At 34.3% G+C, this 15,209-nt stretch overlaps 1 protein-coding gene across 8 annotated transcripts; it reads right to left on the minus strand.

Annotated features, from left to right (window-relative positions):
- Window positions 1-1,566: 1,566 nt before the first annotated feature.
- On the minus strand, window positions 1,567-11,691 carry LOC119071386 (beta-glucuronidase). Of its 8 annotated transcripts, XM_037176260.1 has the most exons (15): window positions 11,306-11,691; window positions 8,118-8,172; window positions 6,397-6,503; window positions 6,039-6,338; window positions 5,799-5,965; window positions 5,588-5,733; window positions 5,347-5,526; window positions 5,119-5,285; window positions 4,884-5,056; window positions 4,681-4,824; window positions 4,005-4,089; window positions 3,754-3,930; window positions 3,581-3,693; window positions 1,857-1,882; window positions 1,567-1,788 (listed from the first exon to the last, which is right to left on the minus strand). In XM_037176260.1, exons 3-15 carry the CDS (start codon window positions 6,484-6,486, stop codon window positions 1,601-1,603), a joined length of 1,956 nt encoding a protein of 651 aa, XP_037032155.1. In that variant the 5' UTR covers window positions 6,487-6,503; window positions 8,118-8,172; window positions 11,306-11,691; the 3' UTR covers window positions 1,567-1,600. The 8 variants fall into 8 exon arrangements, with proteins under 8 accessions (XP_037032155.1, XP_037032157.1, XP_037032154.1 ...); XM_037176262.1 differs by lacking the exons at window positions 3,581-3,693; window positions 3,754-3,930; window positions 4,005-4,089 and adding exons at window positions 2,064-2,240; window positions 2,306-2,390 and having other exon boundaries at window positions 1,857-1,995; window positions 11,499-11,691; XM_037176259.1 differs by lacking the exons at window positions 3,581-3,693; window positions 3,754-3,930; window positions 4,005-4,089 and adding exons at window positions 2,064-2,240; window positions 2,306-2,390 and having other exon boundaries at window positions 1,857-1,995; window positions 11,306-11,690.
- Between the last annotated feature and the right edge of the window lie 3,518 nt (window positions 11,692-15,209).

Below are 15,209 nucleotides of genomic sequence, written 5' to 3' on the forward strand. Positions count from 1 at the left end.
TGCAAAATAACGTATGCACTCCAGTTCGCTTTAGCGATTGTATGATATTTTTTAGCGAAATCATTTGGTTTTGAAAGTTTTAAATTGAAACGATATGTAGTGGACATGCCAGCTGCTAAAGGGTAATTTATCATTTCATTTGCAGAATTCAAAAGAAATTTCGTACTGAGTTTTCTTTAGCTTTTACGATTTAGATATAGTGTTTTATGATGAAAGAGAATAAGATATTTTGAGGCAAGTTAAAATAAACTGGTCTTCTGTCCTCTCGCTCTCAACGTACTTTTTAACTTTGGAAACAAGCGGTTTCAGATTCTAATGAGTGATAGCTTGTTGGATTCGTCTTTCAATTCTAAAAAACACGTATCTTTCACTTTTTCTAAAAAAAAATTGTTTTCTGTGAAAAGCGTTCAAAAGTGAAGACACGTCCTAGGGTACCGATAACAGTTTTTCGACAATAACTCAAGAAAAAATTATTTTAAATTGTTGTAATGTTGTACGAATGTGGGCCTTGGAAAGACCTACAGGTAGAGTATACGCACCGCTTGGTGCTAGTAGATCCACGAGAGTTATGACTAAAAATATAGTGAATGTTCGGAGAGTCCGCCTTCTCAGCAGCTTCGATGTTCCACGGAACTGAATATGGGATGTTGTACCTGGCCTCACCCACTATCGTTCCACATATAAGTGAACCCAGTACTTTTGTGCTGCAAGCCTACAGAAGTCTTGGAAAAAAGTTGGTGCCAAAATACAGGTTTTTTCCTTCTTTCTGGGGGCTCTATAGCTGGAACAGCATCTGGAGCGGTACAACGGCAATCCTTTTTTATCGTCGACTATTATTTTACCTTATCAAAAGAAAAACGCTTCGCTATGTCGCGAATATATGCCGTTAAAACAGATCCAATGTTAGTAATGTCAAGAGAAAAATGTTAGCGTATAGCATTATAGCAAACACCTCAGGACTCCGGAACAGTAATTAGTTTTTCATTCGGACCAATATTTGCTACGTGACAGGAGTTTGGAAAACCGTTTGCTCCCACTTGATCATATCAATTTTCCAAACTCCTGTCGCGTAGTAAATATTGGTCCAATTGAAAAACTAATTACTGTTCCGGAGTCCTGAAGTCATGTGCTGCTAACACTTTATTTGACTAACATTTTTTTTTAGAAAAAGTGAAAGATACGTGTTTCCTAGAATTGAAAGACGAATCCAACAAGCTATCACTCATTAAAATCGGAGACCGTTGTTCCCCAATCACCTGAAGATTTGGCGATATCACTCTTATGATGAAAGAGAAAGAAATATTTCGACGAGTACCCCAAGACAACTTATAATAGATTGGTCTTCGGTCCTCTCGCACTCAACGTAACATCTTGAAAGAGAAAGCAATATTTTGACAAGTACCATATGGCAAGTTATAATTAACTAGTCTTCGGTTCTCTCGCTCTGATCATAACCTGTGTGCAGCGCCTCTAATGTTAATATACTAAAGTCGATTCTTTTTTTAAATGGCTGGAAAGCTACTCATTTCACTGCAATCGCACATTTCTTTATGAAAACCCAGGATATAAAAATTGATAAAAAAAACTTATATTTGCAAATTCAGGGATTTTCTAATCTGTCTGACACTGCTTGGCTTACATACGAAAATAAATCATCTGGAAGGGTGCACCACCCATCCAAATCTCGTGCTAAAGAGAAATATCGTTTCCTCACATGATGGGCTGCTTCTTTCGGTTGTCTCTGTCGTGTGAATACCCCTTTTTTGTTGCCGCCCACTCTTGTCACAGCTTTAGGTAAAAGATTTGTTACAAAATTATAATCAGTCTAAGAATTCCAAAATTCTCTCTAAACTTACATTGGTTGGTTTTAAAGTCGGCAAAATTCCAAATAAATTCTCCGATGAAAAAACCTCGTTTCCGTAAAATGTCGAACGCTCTGAAATGGCGTGAAAACAGCTCTCTCTGATATTCTTCGGACCAAACAAATGCAGGAAGCTAAAAGTGAATTATCATAAGTCGTTGGTGAGTCTCCTTTTCACTGGAAATATTTTTTTTAAACTAACCAAATGCAACCCTTCAATCGTATCTGCACCATATTCCGACATTAGTACGGGCTTGTTATGCTTATTATGCCAGGACATTGCCTCGTCAACCACTCGATTTGTAATCATGTTCAGTTTTCCCGGATTCTGATACCAACCGTTGTATCGGTTGAAACTGATGATGTCTAAATGTTTTGCCTGGATAGAAAAATTGTTGTATGAAAATTGAACATTCAATGATCCCAAATGAAATTGATACGCACAGCACGATCACTGAAAACGGATACGGCAATAGCAGCTGTGACTGGACGGTATGGATCCAGTGATCGAGTATAGTTTGCAACAGCGCTGAAATAGTGTAATTGATCAGATCTCTACATTATAATTCATCGGTGTCGCCCAATACTGAAAATTAATTGACCTTTTATGTTGCTTAGTATAGGTTTGATTTGGGATTTAGAGAACGAATGACGAAGTTACTGGTAGACAATTTATGCAGATTAGATTAGACTAAAATGGTCCGAAACGCAGTGATTTTTCCATTTTACCCAAACACCGAATGTATAGCGTAAGCTCATTTTTTCCTAGTTCTCGCAACGCCATACCCGAGGCACAGCTATGACAACTAAAAAGTATGCATTGACTGACATCTGGATTGATTAAGAAGTTTTAGGCAACCGCCATAATGGCAACGACTGCGACCACAAATTAAAGAATGATCTCTAGAAAATGTGGTCTTGTATTACTATATGTGCATTAAAATGAATGAAGTAATAGATTTTCTATTTATGTGTTGAGAAAACGTAGGTCAAAAAAAGTAGTAGATTCCATATTTATACTCGTGATGGGCTTGTCTCGTGACGATAAAGAAAAAAAAACTTAAAAGAAAGTTAGCCAAACCTGTTATTGTGGAATGATTCAGCATCGATGATGGCAATAAAAAAAAACGTTTCGAGTGGATAATAACTAAAGTTTTTAATAAATTAAATAAATATTGCAAAATCAAACACTCAAATTTTCCGTTATGTAAACATTCAAGTCGTCTGGCAAATCATCAAACTCGTCAAGTTCTTTACCAAGTTCATGATACCTTCGGCGGACAATGAACGCAGCTGATTTCGGCTGTCGTTGTCTTGTAAAAATTCCTTTCTTGTTGCCGCCAACTCGTGTATAACCTTGAATAAATAAATTAAGATGTAATCGGTGTGTGCATGCGGGTTTTTTGTTTGTTAGTTTGTTCGATGAATTTAGCATCCAAATTGTAGACGATAAAAATGACATTAATAATTCGGGATTTAGAATCAACAAAGGGTAAGTCAGACCTCTATTTTTGAAAAGATGTTTGATAAAAGCAACACATGCATCGCCTTTTTCTTTGTTTTTTTCTGTAATTTATGTCCAGATTAAAGCACTCAAAAAATTCAAAATGCAGTTTCAGTTTTAGGCTCTTTGTATCAACTATTTAGATATTTGAAATAACGACCGTCTAATTAGCATAAAAGATCAATTTACCTTGATTCGTCTTGAAATCGGCGAAATTCCAAATAAATTCCCCAATAAAGAATCCTTCATTTCTGAGGATATCAAAGGCTTTAAAGTGGCGCGACAGCAAATCTCGCTGAAATTCTTCTGACCATATAAACGACGGCAGCTAAATTAATTTCAAAATTTTCATTTCCTTCCCAAAATCATGTTATCTTTGTATACTTACGATATGCAGCCCTTCAACTGTGTCCGCTCCATATTCTGACATAAGAACAGGTTTCTGGTGTTTATTGTGCCAATTGGTAGCTTCATTAATAACATTTTGTGTGATCATATTTAAGTGACCCGAATTGGAGTACCAAGCATTGTACCGGTTGAAACTGATGATATCTAAGTACTGTGCCTTTGGGGAGCGAAACGGAAATATAATTTTAGTTAAGCCATTTGTTTGGACATTCTCTAATTTTATTGGCATACCAGTTTATCCTGATCCGCAGGCGTTGCAATGGCACTTGTGATTGGTCTACGATTATCCAACTGTTTTGTATAATTAGCCAAGGCTCTGCATAAACATAATAATTGCAATAATTCGACGATAAAATTGTCACAAACAATAACACCGAAATGATAAACAAACACATTCTGAGAAATTATGGACTTTAGAGTTGAAATAAAAGTGGAATTCGAGCGACAGTAATATAAGAACAAAGCCGAAACATGCAACAGCAACCTACTCAACAAAAGATTCAGTGAAATGTTTACAGATCTCCGGCATTCAAAAACAAAAATCCTCTAAAATTCTAAAAATGCACTCGCACCGTCAGTGATACTTCCAAAGAAGAATTGCTCGAAAGACAAGCTTTTCTATCTACAAAAGACCCTTTCTAAATAGAGAAACAAAGACAGAGCCAGAATATAGTAATTACAGTGCACAACGCATAGACTGGAAGACGAAATAATAAGGACTACGATAGAAATGCCATTTCGAGACTGTAGTAGTCGATAAAGTCCTTGTTCGTAACTTTTAAATAAGTAACTTTACTCACTAAGCCCCCGGGAAATTAGTCTTTACGCTCATATCAATGAAGTAATAACTCATTTCCCGGGGTTGCAGTGAGTAAACGGCTTTAATCGAATTGATCAATCAACTTACCCGAAATAGGAATCAGCATTTAGTTGACTAGTCCGAGGTTCATTGGCAATTGACCACATCACTACGCTTGGATGATTTTTGTCTCGATGAATAAGCTGTTCCATAGCCGATTTATGTTTATCGAGAAGTGCTGGTGTATAGTTTCTGTGATAGACAATTTTTATAGTGAAAAAAACCGCCACAACTTCGCTGTTGATCCTTACTCAGTATCAACACTCGAGCATTCATCAATAACCATTATACCATGTTCATCAGCGAATTGCATGCTCTCTTCGGAGTACGGATAATGTGAAGTACGGTAGGCATTTGCGCCGATCCATTTAAGTAAATTAAAGTCTTTGGTTATTAGTGCTAAATCTAATCCTTTTCCACGAATCTGTCGATGTACAAATTTTGTAGTCAGTAAAGGAACTCGAAATTGTCACATTTAAACATTACATCCGAATCTTCGTGCTTGCCAAATCCTCGGAAATATATCGGTCTTCCATTGATTAAGAATTGCTTGTCATCCCAAGCCAAAGATCTTACGCCTATTTTCAGTCTATAAATGTCGATTATTTCGCTCTCTTCGGTTTGTAGATTCACTTCGAATGTGTATAAATATCCTGCAGATGGACGGGCCGCAGTTAGATCACTTGGAAGATTTCACTAAAAAAAAGTCCTCACCTGGATTAGGGTCCATTAAATAAGGCCACCATAGGTTGACGTCGTATATGTCTATGAATCCGTTAAGGTTGCTATCAGTTGTGACATTTCCGACAACCACTCCCTCTTTGTCCTTGATTTGAATGTATGCGGTCAGGACGTTTTCAGAGTCATTGCAAGTTATTTGAAAGAAAACTCGTCCTGCTCGAGAAATAGCATTGAAACTGAAAGCTTTACGTGTCGACACTCCTCCGTCACTCACCTATCGTATTATCGATGACATCGGTTGTAACACTAACATCCTGAATGTAAACCTTTGGTGTTGTGTATAAAACCACTGACCGATGAATGCCAGCATAGTTGAAGAAGTCAAAGGAATATTGCTGAACTATTGACGTACCATTGTCACTGATTAAGATGTGAATTGTTATAATTGAAAAGTAAAATTTAAATCCAGAAATTTTTTGACTTACTTGGGAATTTCGACTATTTTTCCCTGCGGTATGGTGGTTGAGATTAAGGCATTGTCACATAAAACTGTGATCAGATTCTCTTGACCATAATTGACTACATCTGTAATGTCTGCCTCGAAAGGTAAATGCCCGATTTCATGCTTTACAACAATTTGTCCATTAACCCACTGTAATGAAACGGATTTGATGTTGCTTTCAATACATTCAAGTAAATCAAAAGATTCGCAAACATTTATTTACCACGTGAGCTTCGTAATGAACACTTCCGAACCGTATCCAAACGCGTTTGTTATCTGACCAAGATCCGGGAACGAAAAATTTTCTATCGTACCAAACTGTGCCAACATGGTCCCGCAGAGCACTGTCTTCTGTTATATCATTGTAACTGGCTGGCACTGGCATCTGAATGGTCTTTGTCGTTTTGCTCAATTCTTTGAGATACCATTTTTCTCGCACTCCTTCCGTGGGATTGGTTTCATTTGATTTAACAAAATTCCAAATTCCGTTCAAGTATTTAACTTCTCTCGTTTCGGATTCACTCTGAAGTAATCAGCGACAGTAAATCACAAATAGTTTTAATTAAACGAATTTCACTTACCGGATATAGTAGTCCCGATGTGACCGTTTCCTTGCCACTGATGACCATAAATCCAAAGATTAATGTCGTGAAATACCCGATAGCGCCCATCACAAGAAAAGTTAACGCTGTAAAAGTGGTAGAAACGTAGGATTTAATTCTCTGTCTATCAGATTATCACTGATTAAAATGTCAAATGTGGATCCTATATGATGGACTGTGGTCCCTACATTAGCAATAAAAATGAAAATTCTGTTTACCAACTAAATTTAGTTTCGCAAGAATTTCATTATCCTTTAGTGTGCTGTGTGTCATCTTATGATTGATTGACTTTCTAATGTTGATATTCGGCTTCCACAATCGAACATTAAGGTAATGACTATTGATAAACAGCGACTAAACTTCTTTTTATGAAATATTGAAAAGAGAGAGATAGAGAGAGAAGAACAAACAGAAAACACGAAATTTGACTCTTCAGAAAATTTTTAATGGCAAACCGAAGAACGATATATTATCCTTAACAAACAAGCTGTTCAAACCCTCGTCACCGGATATATTACAGAAGGTTTTCAATATTTGAGTATCACCCAACAAATGCCTATGTCGAAAGAGTGGTATTAAACCTTGCTGTTATACTTTGGCAATAAGGAAATTAAACAAACCATCAATAAGTCTAACAAAACACTACAAACCAGCTAATACCACAATAAAAACGTTCCAATAGTGCCTGCTATCATATTTGGATTTTTTCTTTACTAAGGGTTTTTCTTCGACGGTACCGTACACCGCCATAATGAGACCGTATACAAAACACTCCGAAAAAATTAGCTTTGCTGAACAAATGTGCGCACCATACTAGCTGGCTCGGTATAGAATGAAAATTCACATTTTTTTTGATAACAGATAAAAAAAATCTTATCATCGGAAATTTTTGACCATTATCTTCCGACGAAGAAATTTTAATTTTTTTTTAACATCTACACTCCCGGCAGTTATCGATATCCGATACAAGTTTGATGGTATTGGTAGCATTTAAAGAAACAAAAACACTTTCACCCCATTCGCGCGTCTATGAAATAATCGCGTCAATTTATTTTTAATTTTCAATGAGATAAGATAAGCGAGCTAGCACTTGCGCATAGATCGAAACATGTTGTTAAATTTGCATATTTTCTTACTGTGTAGAAAGGTGTGTTACTGCACAAAATAGTCGGCTTCTGAAATATAGTCGGAAATAAACACCTTCGTGTGCGACCTATTCTTCTGAATATTTTAATTAGAAGAAGTTAACCTTCTACGCAAATTTTCATGACCGAAATTCTATCGTTCTTGGAAGTGCATTCTAAATAATTGAGTCAAGAGTCTGCAAGAGCATATAATTCTCGGAGTTTCAACAGAATTTTATTGTATTTACCGTGTAAAATGTGATGTACCATACGAGTCAAATTACCGGACATCTAATTGAATCATGAAATTTCAATTTTTTTAAATTAAATTAGGAGACAAAGTCACGGTTACTGAGGCAGTGCCGAGTTAATTAGCATAACTGCATCGAAAAAACTAATTATATTCGTGTAATCGCCGAAAATCTGACCAAAACATCAATTTAAAACAGTAGATAGGAAATTCGAAACGAAACTCTTTCAAAATTTTTTGTTTCAATGATTTATTCAAATAAGCTTCAGAATAAATTAGCATATTTTTCGTTTAAAAAAAGTCTACAAGAAGCGAAATATACTTACTTGAATATACTGCTCCTATTTTGCTTTATTGATATGATCGTTGAGTCGATGAATTCTATATTTATAAAATGAAAAGTTTCCACTCATAACAATGTTATCATTTTAATATTGAAGTTAATTTCTTACAATTAAACTTATGTTTTTAATGGGGATTTGAATGATTCAATCCACAAAAAATAGCATAAATTGATACTGTTAGTATAATCGGCTTAAAACGATCACTGTTTTTTTGCAGAATTGACGGAAAGCAAAAATTTTTTTTGCCTGTCTTGGTTGTCGTGTTAATTTTGTAACATAAATAAGAGCTGCGAGATAAACCGATAGACAGTGGAGGAATAGTTTTCTCGTACTGTTGACTGTAAACACTGAAGCTTTTGTGTATAATAGACGATTTTCTATGATTTTGATTTTAATCTTTTGCACATAAATGGTGGTTTTTCGTCAATATTTTCAAAAATCTTTGTGGCAACCACCTCGTCTTAGCCTCGAATGGACAATTAACATCTAGTGTGAAAAATCATCACATACTAATGTGAATCTTGCCAGAAAAATAACTATTTTCGCTTAAAATTTATAATGTCGACTCTCCATAATAATTTAACCATCGAAACGCAGCGCAATAAATATCATGTTATCAATTTGAGTCGATGACTTTAATAACTGCAGTTCAGTTAGTTTGTGTAAGTTATTTTTTTATTGAGAATATTCGAATATGTAAATAGTGCACGCACAAACAAAGAGAAGTGATAAACAATTTTAGTATACCACACGAAAAAAATTTCTTTACTTTTTTTATTACTGGAATGTGTTCGGAATATTGGTATGTGAGAATATTTCAACGATTTTACGGTCAAATATTGGTAAAAAATATTAATTTTTCTTTTATGTGAACATATTGCAGGTAAAAGCATTAATAACACAAACATTATTCTGAAATGGATTAGCGAACAATGCCCTCAAGAAATCAATTTAACCCGATTTGTTCGACTAACAGAATATTGTCAATCTCTTAATGGCTCACTTATCTGAACTGACTTACTTTAAGAATAGATGATCTAATAAATTCTAAATAAAAAATTATTGTGATTGAAAGACTTAGGAACAAGTATCTTTTAGTTAATACAGTTAACTGAACTCTCTTCTAAATTAGTATTGTATCGAGTAATGTTCTACTTCTCTCTCATGTTGTCTAATAATTGAATAATGAATCTGGCAAGAATAAAATAGCAAGAATTACGACAGAAATAAACTATGGGTTCCGACTAGTGTGATTTTATATAGCAAAAGACTTGTTAAAAGAAATGAAGTAAAAGATTACGTATCAACATTTTGAAAGTTGTTGGATTCGAAAGATGTGAAAGACCTTGAGCCTATTTTTAGGGATATTAAGTCTTAAAAATTCATTAATTCGTAAATTCAGGAATTTAGGACGTTTTTAAGAATATAATGGAATTTTTACGAAATAAATTCCTAAAAAAAAGGCCTTGAATATAGCCTATAGTTATACTGCCGCATACAAAAGGATAAAGCGTTCTTGATTTTACTCGTTAGGTGATCAGGATCGAATTATTATCAACAGACATTATTACAAGATTATTCTTGTGTTCGAATTTTTGGAAAACCATAATCTTGCGACAAAAATCAAGCAACTTCATTCTTGAAAATTTTGCTAGGTGCTAAACCGTGTAAGTATTTACACGAAAGACGAAAAGCACAACAATTATAGGCACATGAATGACCTTATCCAGTGGATAATATCCATGAACAAGTTTTAATTATAATTAAATGTTCGACTATATACAATTGTCTAAGGCTTATTAACTTTCCCACCTAGTCTAGCTTTTCTTATTCTTTCAAATTAAGAACTTTCGACAATTTGAAACAAAATCTTTTACTTCATTGACTGTAGTCAACATCCTTTTAACTGTATAAGATCGCATTGAAGAAAGAGCTTATTTAATGACATCCGTCTATAAAAGGTTAATTATTAGAACATTTATGAAGAAACCGCAAAGCACAGATCTACACGATCGAAATGTGCGTATAAAGTATATAATACTTTCAATTCATTCCAATAACCTAGTCGCAGAATTAATTTATGGATATGGAATTTTTTGAAATTAAAAAATTTATTAATTTTCATGGTTCATCATAAATATAATTTTGTTTTTAAGAAAAACGATATAAAACAGAAAAGAAGAGCGGAGAAAGGAGACGTTCCATTATGTTAATGATATCTCTCTCTTTATAAGACTTTATATATAATACCATATAATACCAATGTTATCAATATTAAACTCATGTCTATATTGTACCTACTACAAATCAACATTTTCTGTTCCATTAAAAGGGAAACCAATACGTATCACATACGCTGTGTTTACATTATATTAAAATCATTGGAGAAAATTCAAAAGTAAACTTATTTGTTTTTCTCGTCACACATTACACTGGGTGCACTCACTCACGAGACATTTTGTGTATGGACAATATAACATTTTTCTTTTATTGATTTTACGAGAAAATATACGTTTCGCTCTGTTCGTACATAAAGTGACCATAAAAAAAGTAGGAAATTGTGGAAATAAATGATAACAATTTAGGTGGATGTTTGTTTACACAGAAAGTGTAAATATTGGTATTTGATGGACAGTACTTTGATGATAAATGAAAATCCTATAACATTATAGTCGGATTGACAATAAAATTTGATGAAATGAGTTGGCTTGGGACGGATATAATTGCAATAAGCGAAGAAACGTGTATTTAATAATAGAACTTTTGTAAGTTTTGTAACAACTATTGACGACCGGGACGACCTGCATCGAAATATGTCCATCAAACGAACAAATGATGAAGACCGGTTGTCGATTTCAATATTAATATATTGAATATATGTCTAGATAAATGTTAAATCATTAAATTGGTGTGTCATTTGTAAATTGAGGCGATGATAGTTGAAATATTGGTTTTTCTAATCTTGCATCGTCTTTATAACAAGAAGTATTTTTATTGAATATGTTGTAATTTTGGCACATTTAATGTTTACCATCAAATGCAAATATCGTTACACATTCAAATAATGTACGTTGTTAACACAGACGACAACAGAATATACACGGTACAGCTAACATTCATCTTATTTAATATTTGAATCGTCTTAAAGCAAACACAAAAATAATAATTACTTGTTTTTCGTCAAAAGCTTGTTGAACGTTGAACTTCCAATGAACATCAATTCAAATTTGCATTAAATTAATAACACATATAGAATTTTTGGACACATACACTCATCCAATACGAATTTATTCCACGTTTCACAACAAGCCGGCAACAAACAAAATCCCCAACAAACAAAAGTAGAAATTATCAAAATCGTACCACAAATACAGATCCTATCAAGCACAAAATATGTTCATAAATTAGATGCAATAAGTGTATGTAGTACACACTTTTCACTTTCGAGTATTATTTCACTTAAACGATAATTTTAGTCGAAAATGCCACAAGAAACCGCATCATACTAAGTGTGGTAACGTAAACCACCGCGATATTTATAGCAAACTGAACTAAGTAGCGAGAACAAATCAACTTAAAAGCAAGTTAGACCCCAATATATTTCTTTCATAGACGCATGGAGCATTTTATACTCTGGAGAGAGAGGATGTTGTAAGTTTAGTTGGTGTTTGAAAACATTTTGCGAATGTATATATGAATGCTTATGACTGACTTTGGAGCCACTTAAAGAATTGTATGTATAAATAATGTACACAGAGAGCTATAGGTACATCGGATTGTATGATATTTTTTTTTTTTGCTTTTTAAATTAAGCCGGCCAACAGTTGGTCATATTTCAATATTTATATTCTTGCTGGTAAACAAGCAAAGGAAAGAAACTCTCATAAAATCGGTCGTTCATGGAAAAGCAGAAAATAATTTTAATTTCAATTAATTATCATTTTTCCTTTGACCTTTCATTGATAGATGGCAAAGGTAATCATAACACCGCCATAATTAGCGTGTCTAATTCTACTTTTGTTCTTAGTATTTTCAACAGACTGAAACGAAATGTCTTATTTCTTCTACAGATCTACTCATGTTGTGGGTATAAAATACTTGGCAGTAACAAACCAATTTTCTAAGATTTTCGTCATCATTTTCGTTTCATTTTATGATGAATATACTCATCACAGCACAACGCAATGGAAAAAACTGTGTGTAGAAAAATGTTCTATATATGCGTATGTAAATACGCGTCGTGTTGAATCTAAACATCTTAAAGCCAATATCCATACATACATTTGCTTTGCCGGAGAAGAGTAAAAGATTCTCATTGTAATATACGGAGCCACAATATCTCAGATCTTATGGTATTTTCGATGTGTTCGTATAATGAAGGCGGCATATTCTTTATGAAGTCTACAATGTAAATGAGATGCAAAAACATGTGTTAGACAGATATGCGCCAAACTATCACCATTTACTGTATGTATATGACAATAATGAAGTCTTATTCATCATTTTAATATGTAATAAACACACGACGATAATCGATTTCTGTGATAAACTAATCATAGCTTTCACTGTTTGAACTAATTATACGCATGCATATCATATACGAGAGAACGAGTTTATAGTTTAGGATAAACAAATTAGCACGTGCTTTTTTATGTATATTCGATCTTTTAGTTTTCAGTAGTTTTAAATTGGAAGTTATTTACATTTTCGGTTAATGAGGGTAATTGACCTGGATAAGTTCTAATTAACATTGTAATCACACTCGATTAGTAAAACTATATGAACAGCTGGTATGGAGTGTTTGAGTATTTGAGGCACTGATTAAATGAAACGAATCAAAAGTTAGGTGGTAGGAGTCTAAGCAAAACACCATTGAAATTCCTTCGTGTAGGTGATGAAACCAGCGAGTCATCTGGCAACACAGTGGAACGATGAGTTCCAGTTAGAGTACTCTTATAAAGTAAAACTCACGAAACAAATGATTTTACCCTTGGCTTTTAACAAAAGAAGTAACCGACGTTAAACGAAAGAAGGAAGCGATTTGTGATATAACTTATTTCTCTTTGAACTCGAGTAACTTCACACAAACCATTACAAATCGAATAATGAGATTCGAACAATCGACAGTATTTCAACTTCATATCGAGGCCATTAGCAACGACTGAAACAATAATTTTTAATTAAACTCCGCCACGTTTGTTTGTTTATTCCGATTTATATACAGGCCACTACCCTAATTACATATTAACCGTTAATTTACAAGCGAAAATCAAAGAAAAGAAAAAATTAAAGAGAAAAAGATCTTACATCCATTGATCAGACTGTAACTCGTAAATCTCGTAGAGTTCTTAAGCACAGAAAAATTCGGTTCCAGCATGTCAATCGAAGAATAATATTCATTGTGATTGCTCTGAAGTCTATACATAGGGGAATTGCGCTGAATGTTTGATTTTTTGTTGAACGGTAGGTAAAAAGTTCGCTAGTTGCGGGTGACTCGAGATGGGCGATTAAAGTTGAGTGCAGAGCTCAGGGTTGAGTCGATGTTACCGTGAACCAGTTTATGGGGCAAAAATTCGTCGAGCTGTAGTCGACGCGTTTCGAGTGATTGTAAGTTCAGTTGCTTCAGTCGAGTGTGATAATCCGGTTTTATCCAATGGAATTTGTAGTAGATCATGCGGGTGAATTTTCGCTGTACTCTTTCAATACTGTCACTGTACATGTTGTAGATGGGATTCCAGATGGATCAGCAGTATTCCAATCTGCTTCGCACGTATGCACTGTACAGCACGATGAGACTTTTCGGTGACCTGAAGCATTTGGTTGATCGGAAAATGAAACCAAGCATTTTGTAGGCCTTTATAGGCCTATATGACATTATCGATGTGTTTCTTCAAGCTGAATTTGTCGTCGAATATTAACGTATAACTAGATCGAGAACAATAGTAATACCATAATCAATTCACGCAAATAATGAATATTCAGGCCGCCAACAATCGATATATACAATACTAAGGGATGTAATTGATAGTACACTATGTAGTATGTACCTGCTTCTAAATCATTGTTTTCCACAGGAATCCATACTAGGGTAATAGTAGATTTTATATTGTATTGTGTGCTATGCTATATACATGACGTACATAAGAGTACACAAATTTACCCTAAAGGTTTTGCAAGCAAAATTATATCACTAGAAAAAGAGATATTTTCCTACTGCGATAAAATACCTCACTGATATAAGGCTGTATACAAGAGACTCGTACTAATACTCGCGCAAGCGCTCGTATACTTCTCTTATATGCAGCCTTATTGCAGTAATGTACTATTACATCATTGTTCGCACATTTTTATTTTGACCTAAAAATTTTCACCACACTAATGCGATGCCCGAAGGCCTTTTTTTGCATGGGGTAATAATGGTTTTTAATTTTCCCCAAAAGCGCTTTTTTGAGCCATCTCGGTTCTGTTCTGATTACTCTTTATTGTCAACTTCACCCCAGAAAATAAAAAACCATAAGTGCTTTCGTCACTGAACAAAAGATTCCTTGAATGTTTAGGTCATAATATCACGACACTAGAGAGGAAGAATACAGAGAATTAGATCGAAATTGTCAGTTTTTGTGATTCTCTAACAGTAGTATGCCTCAAACTATGACCTAGTGCAAATTTTTTGAGGATAACATAACTTAAGGCTATTTCAGCTGTTGAATTAATTAACCTCGTACTTAAATCGAATGTTGGTGGTGTATACACATACGTTCGTACATTAGCTTAAAATTCAGGCTAAACTGCAACAGAGAATTCATGTGCATTGTTTACGTTGTGACGTCTGTGAAATATAATAGTGAAGTTGATTACCATTGCCCCTCCATATTTTGCTGTTACCAACTTTTCCCTTCTTCTTGCTTTCTGAAAAAACACTCCAAATGTATGTTTTTCGCGACATTTAAACAGTCGGACGAATTAATTAAAATGAACAATGAAACAAAAACACTCTCTTGGTGTGCGATTGATTGTTCATTGAATGACGTCGGTACCACACATGCAACGAACTATATTAATATTCATATGTTA

Source organism: Bradysia coprophila (genome assembly GCF_014529535.1).
Source record: "Bradysia coprophila strain Holo2 chromosome IV unlocalized genomic scaffold, BU_Bcop_v1 contig_144, whole genome shotgun sequence".
Taxonomy (NCBI): Eukaryota; Metazoa; Arthropoda; class Insecta; order Diptera; family Sciaridae; genus Bradysia; species Bradysia coprophila.

What these genes read in the sequence shown, in the direction of transcription:
- LOC119071386 (XM_037176255.1), bottom strand. Translation starts at nt 7,167, where the DNA reads ATGGCGGTGTACGGTACCGTCGAAGAAAAACCCTTAGTAAAGAAAAAA. An exon ending in CATCGGGACTACTATATCCG is followed by an intron (nt 6,339 to 6,396) that starts GTAAGTGAAATT and finishes TGATTACTTCAG; the next exon opens with AGTGAATCCGAAACGAGAGA. An exon ending in TGCTCGAGTGTTGATACTGA is followed by an intron (nt 4,825 to 4,883) that starts GTAAGGATCAAC and finishes TGTCTATCACAG; the next exon opens with AAACTATACACCAGCACTTC.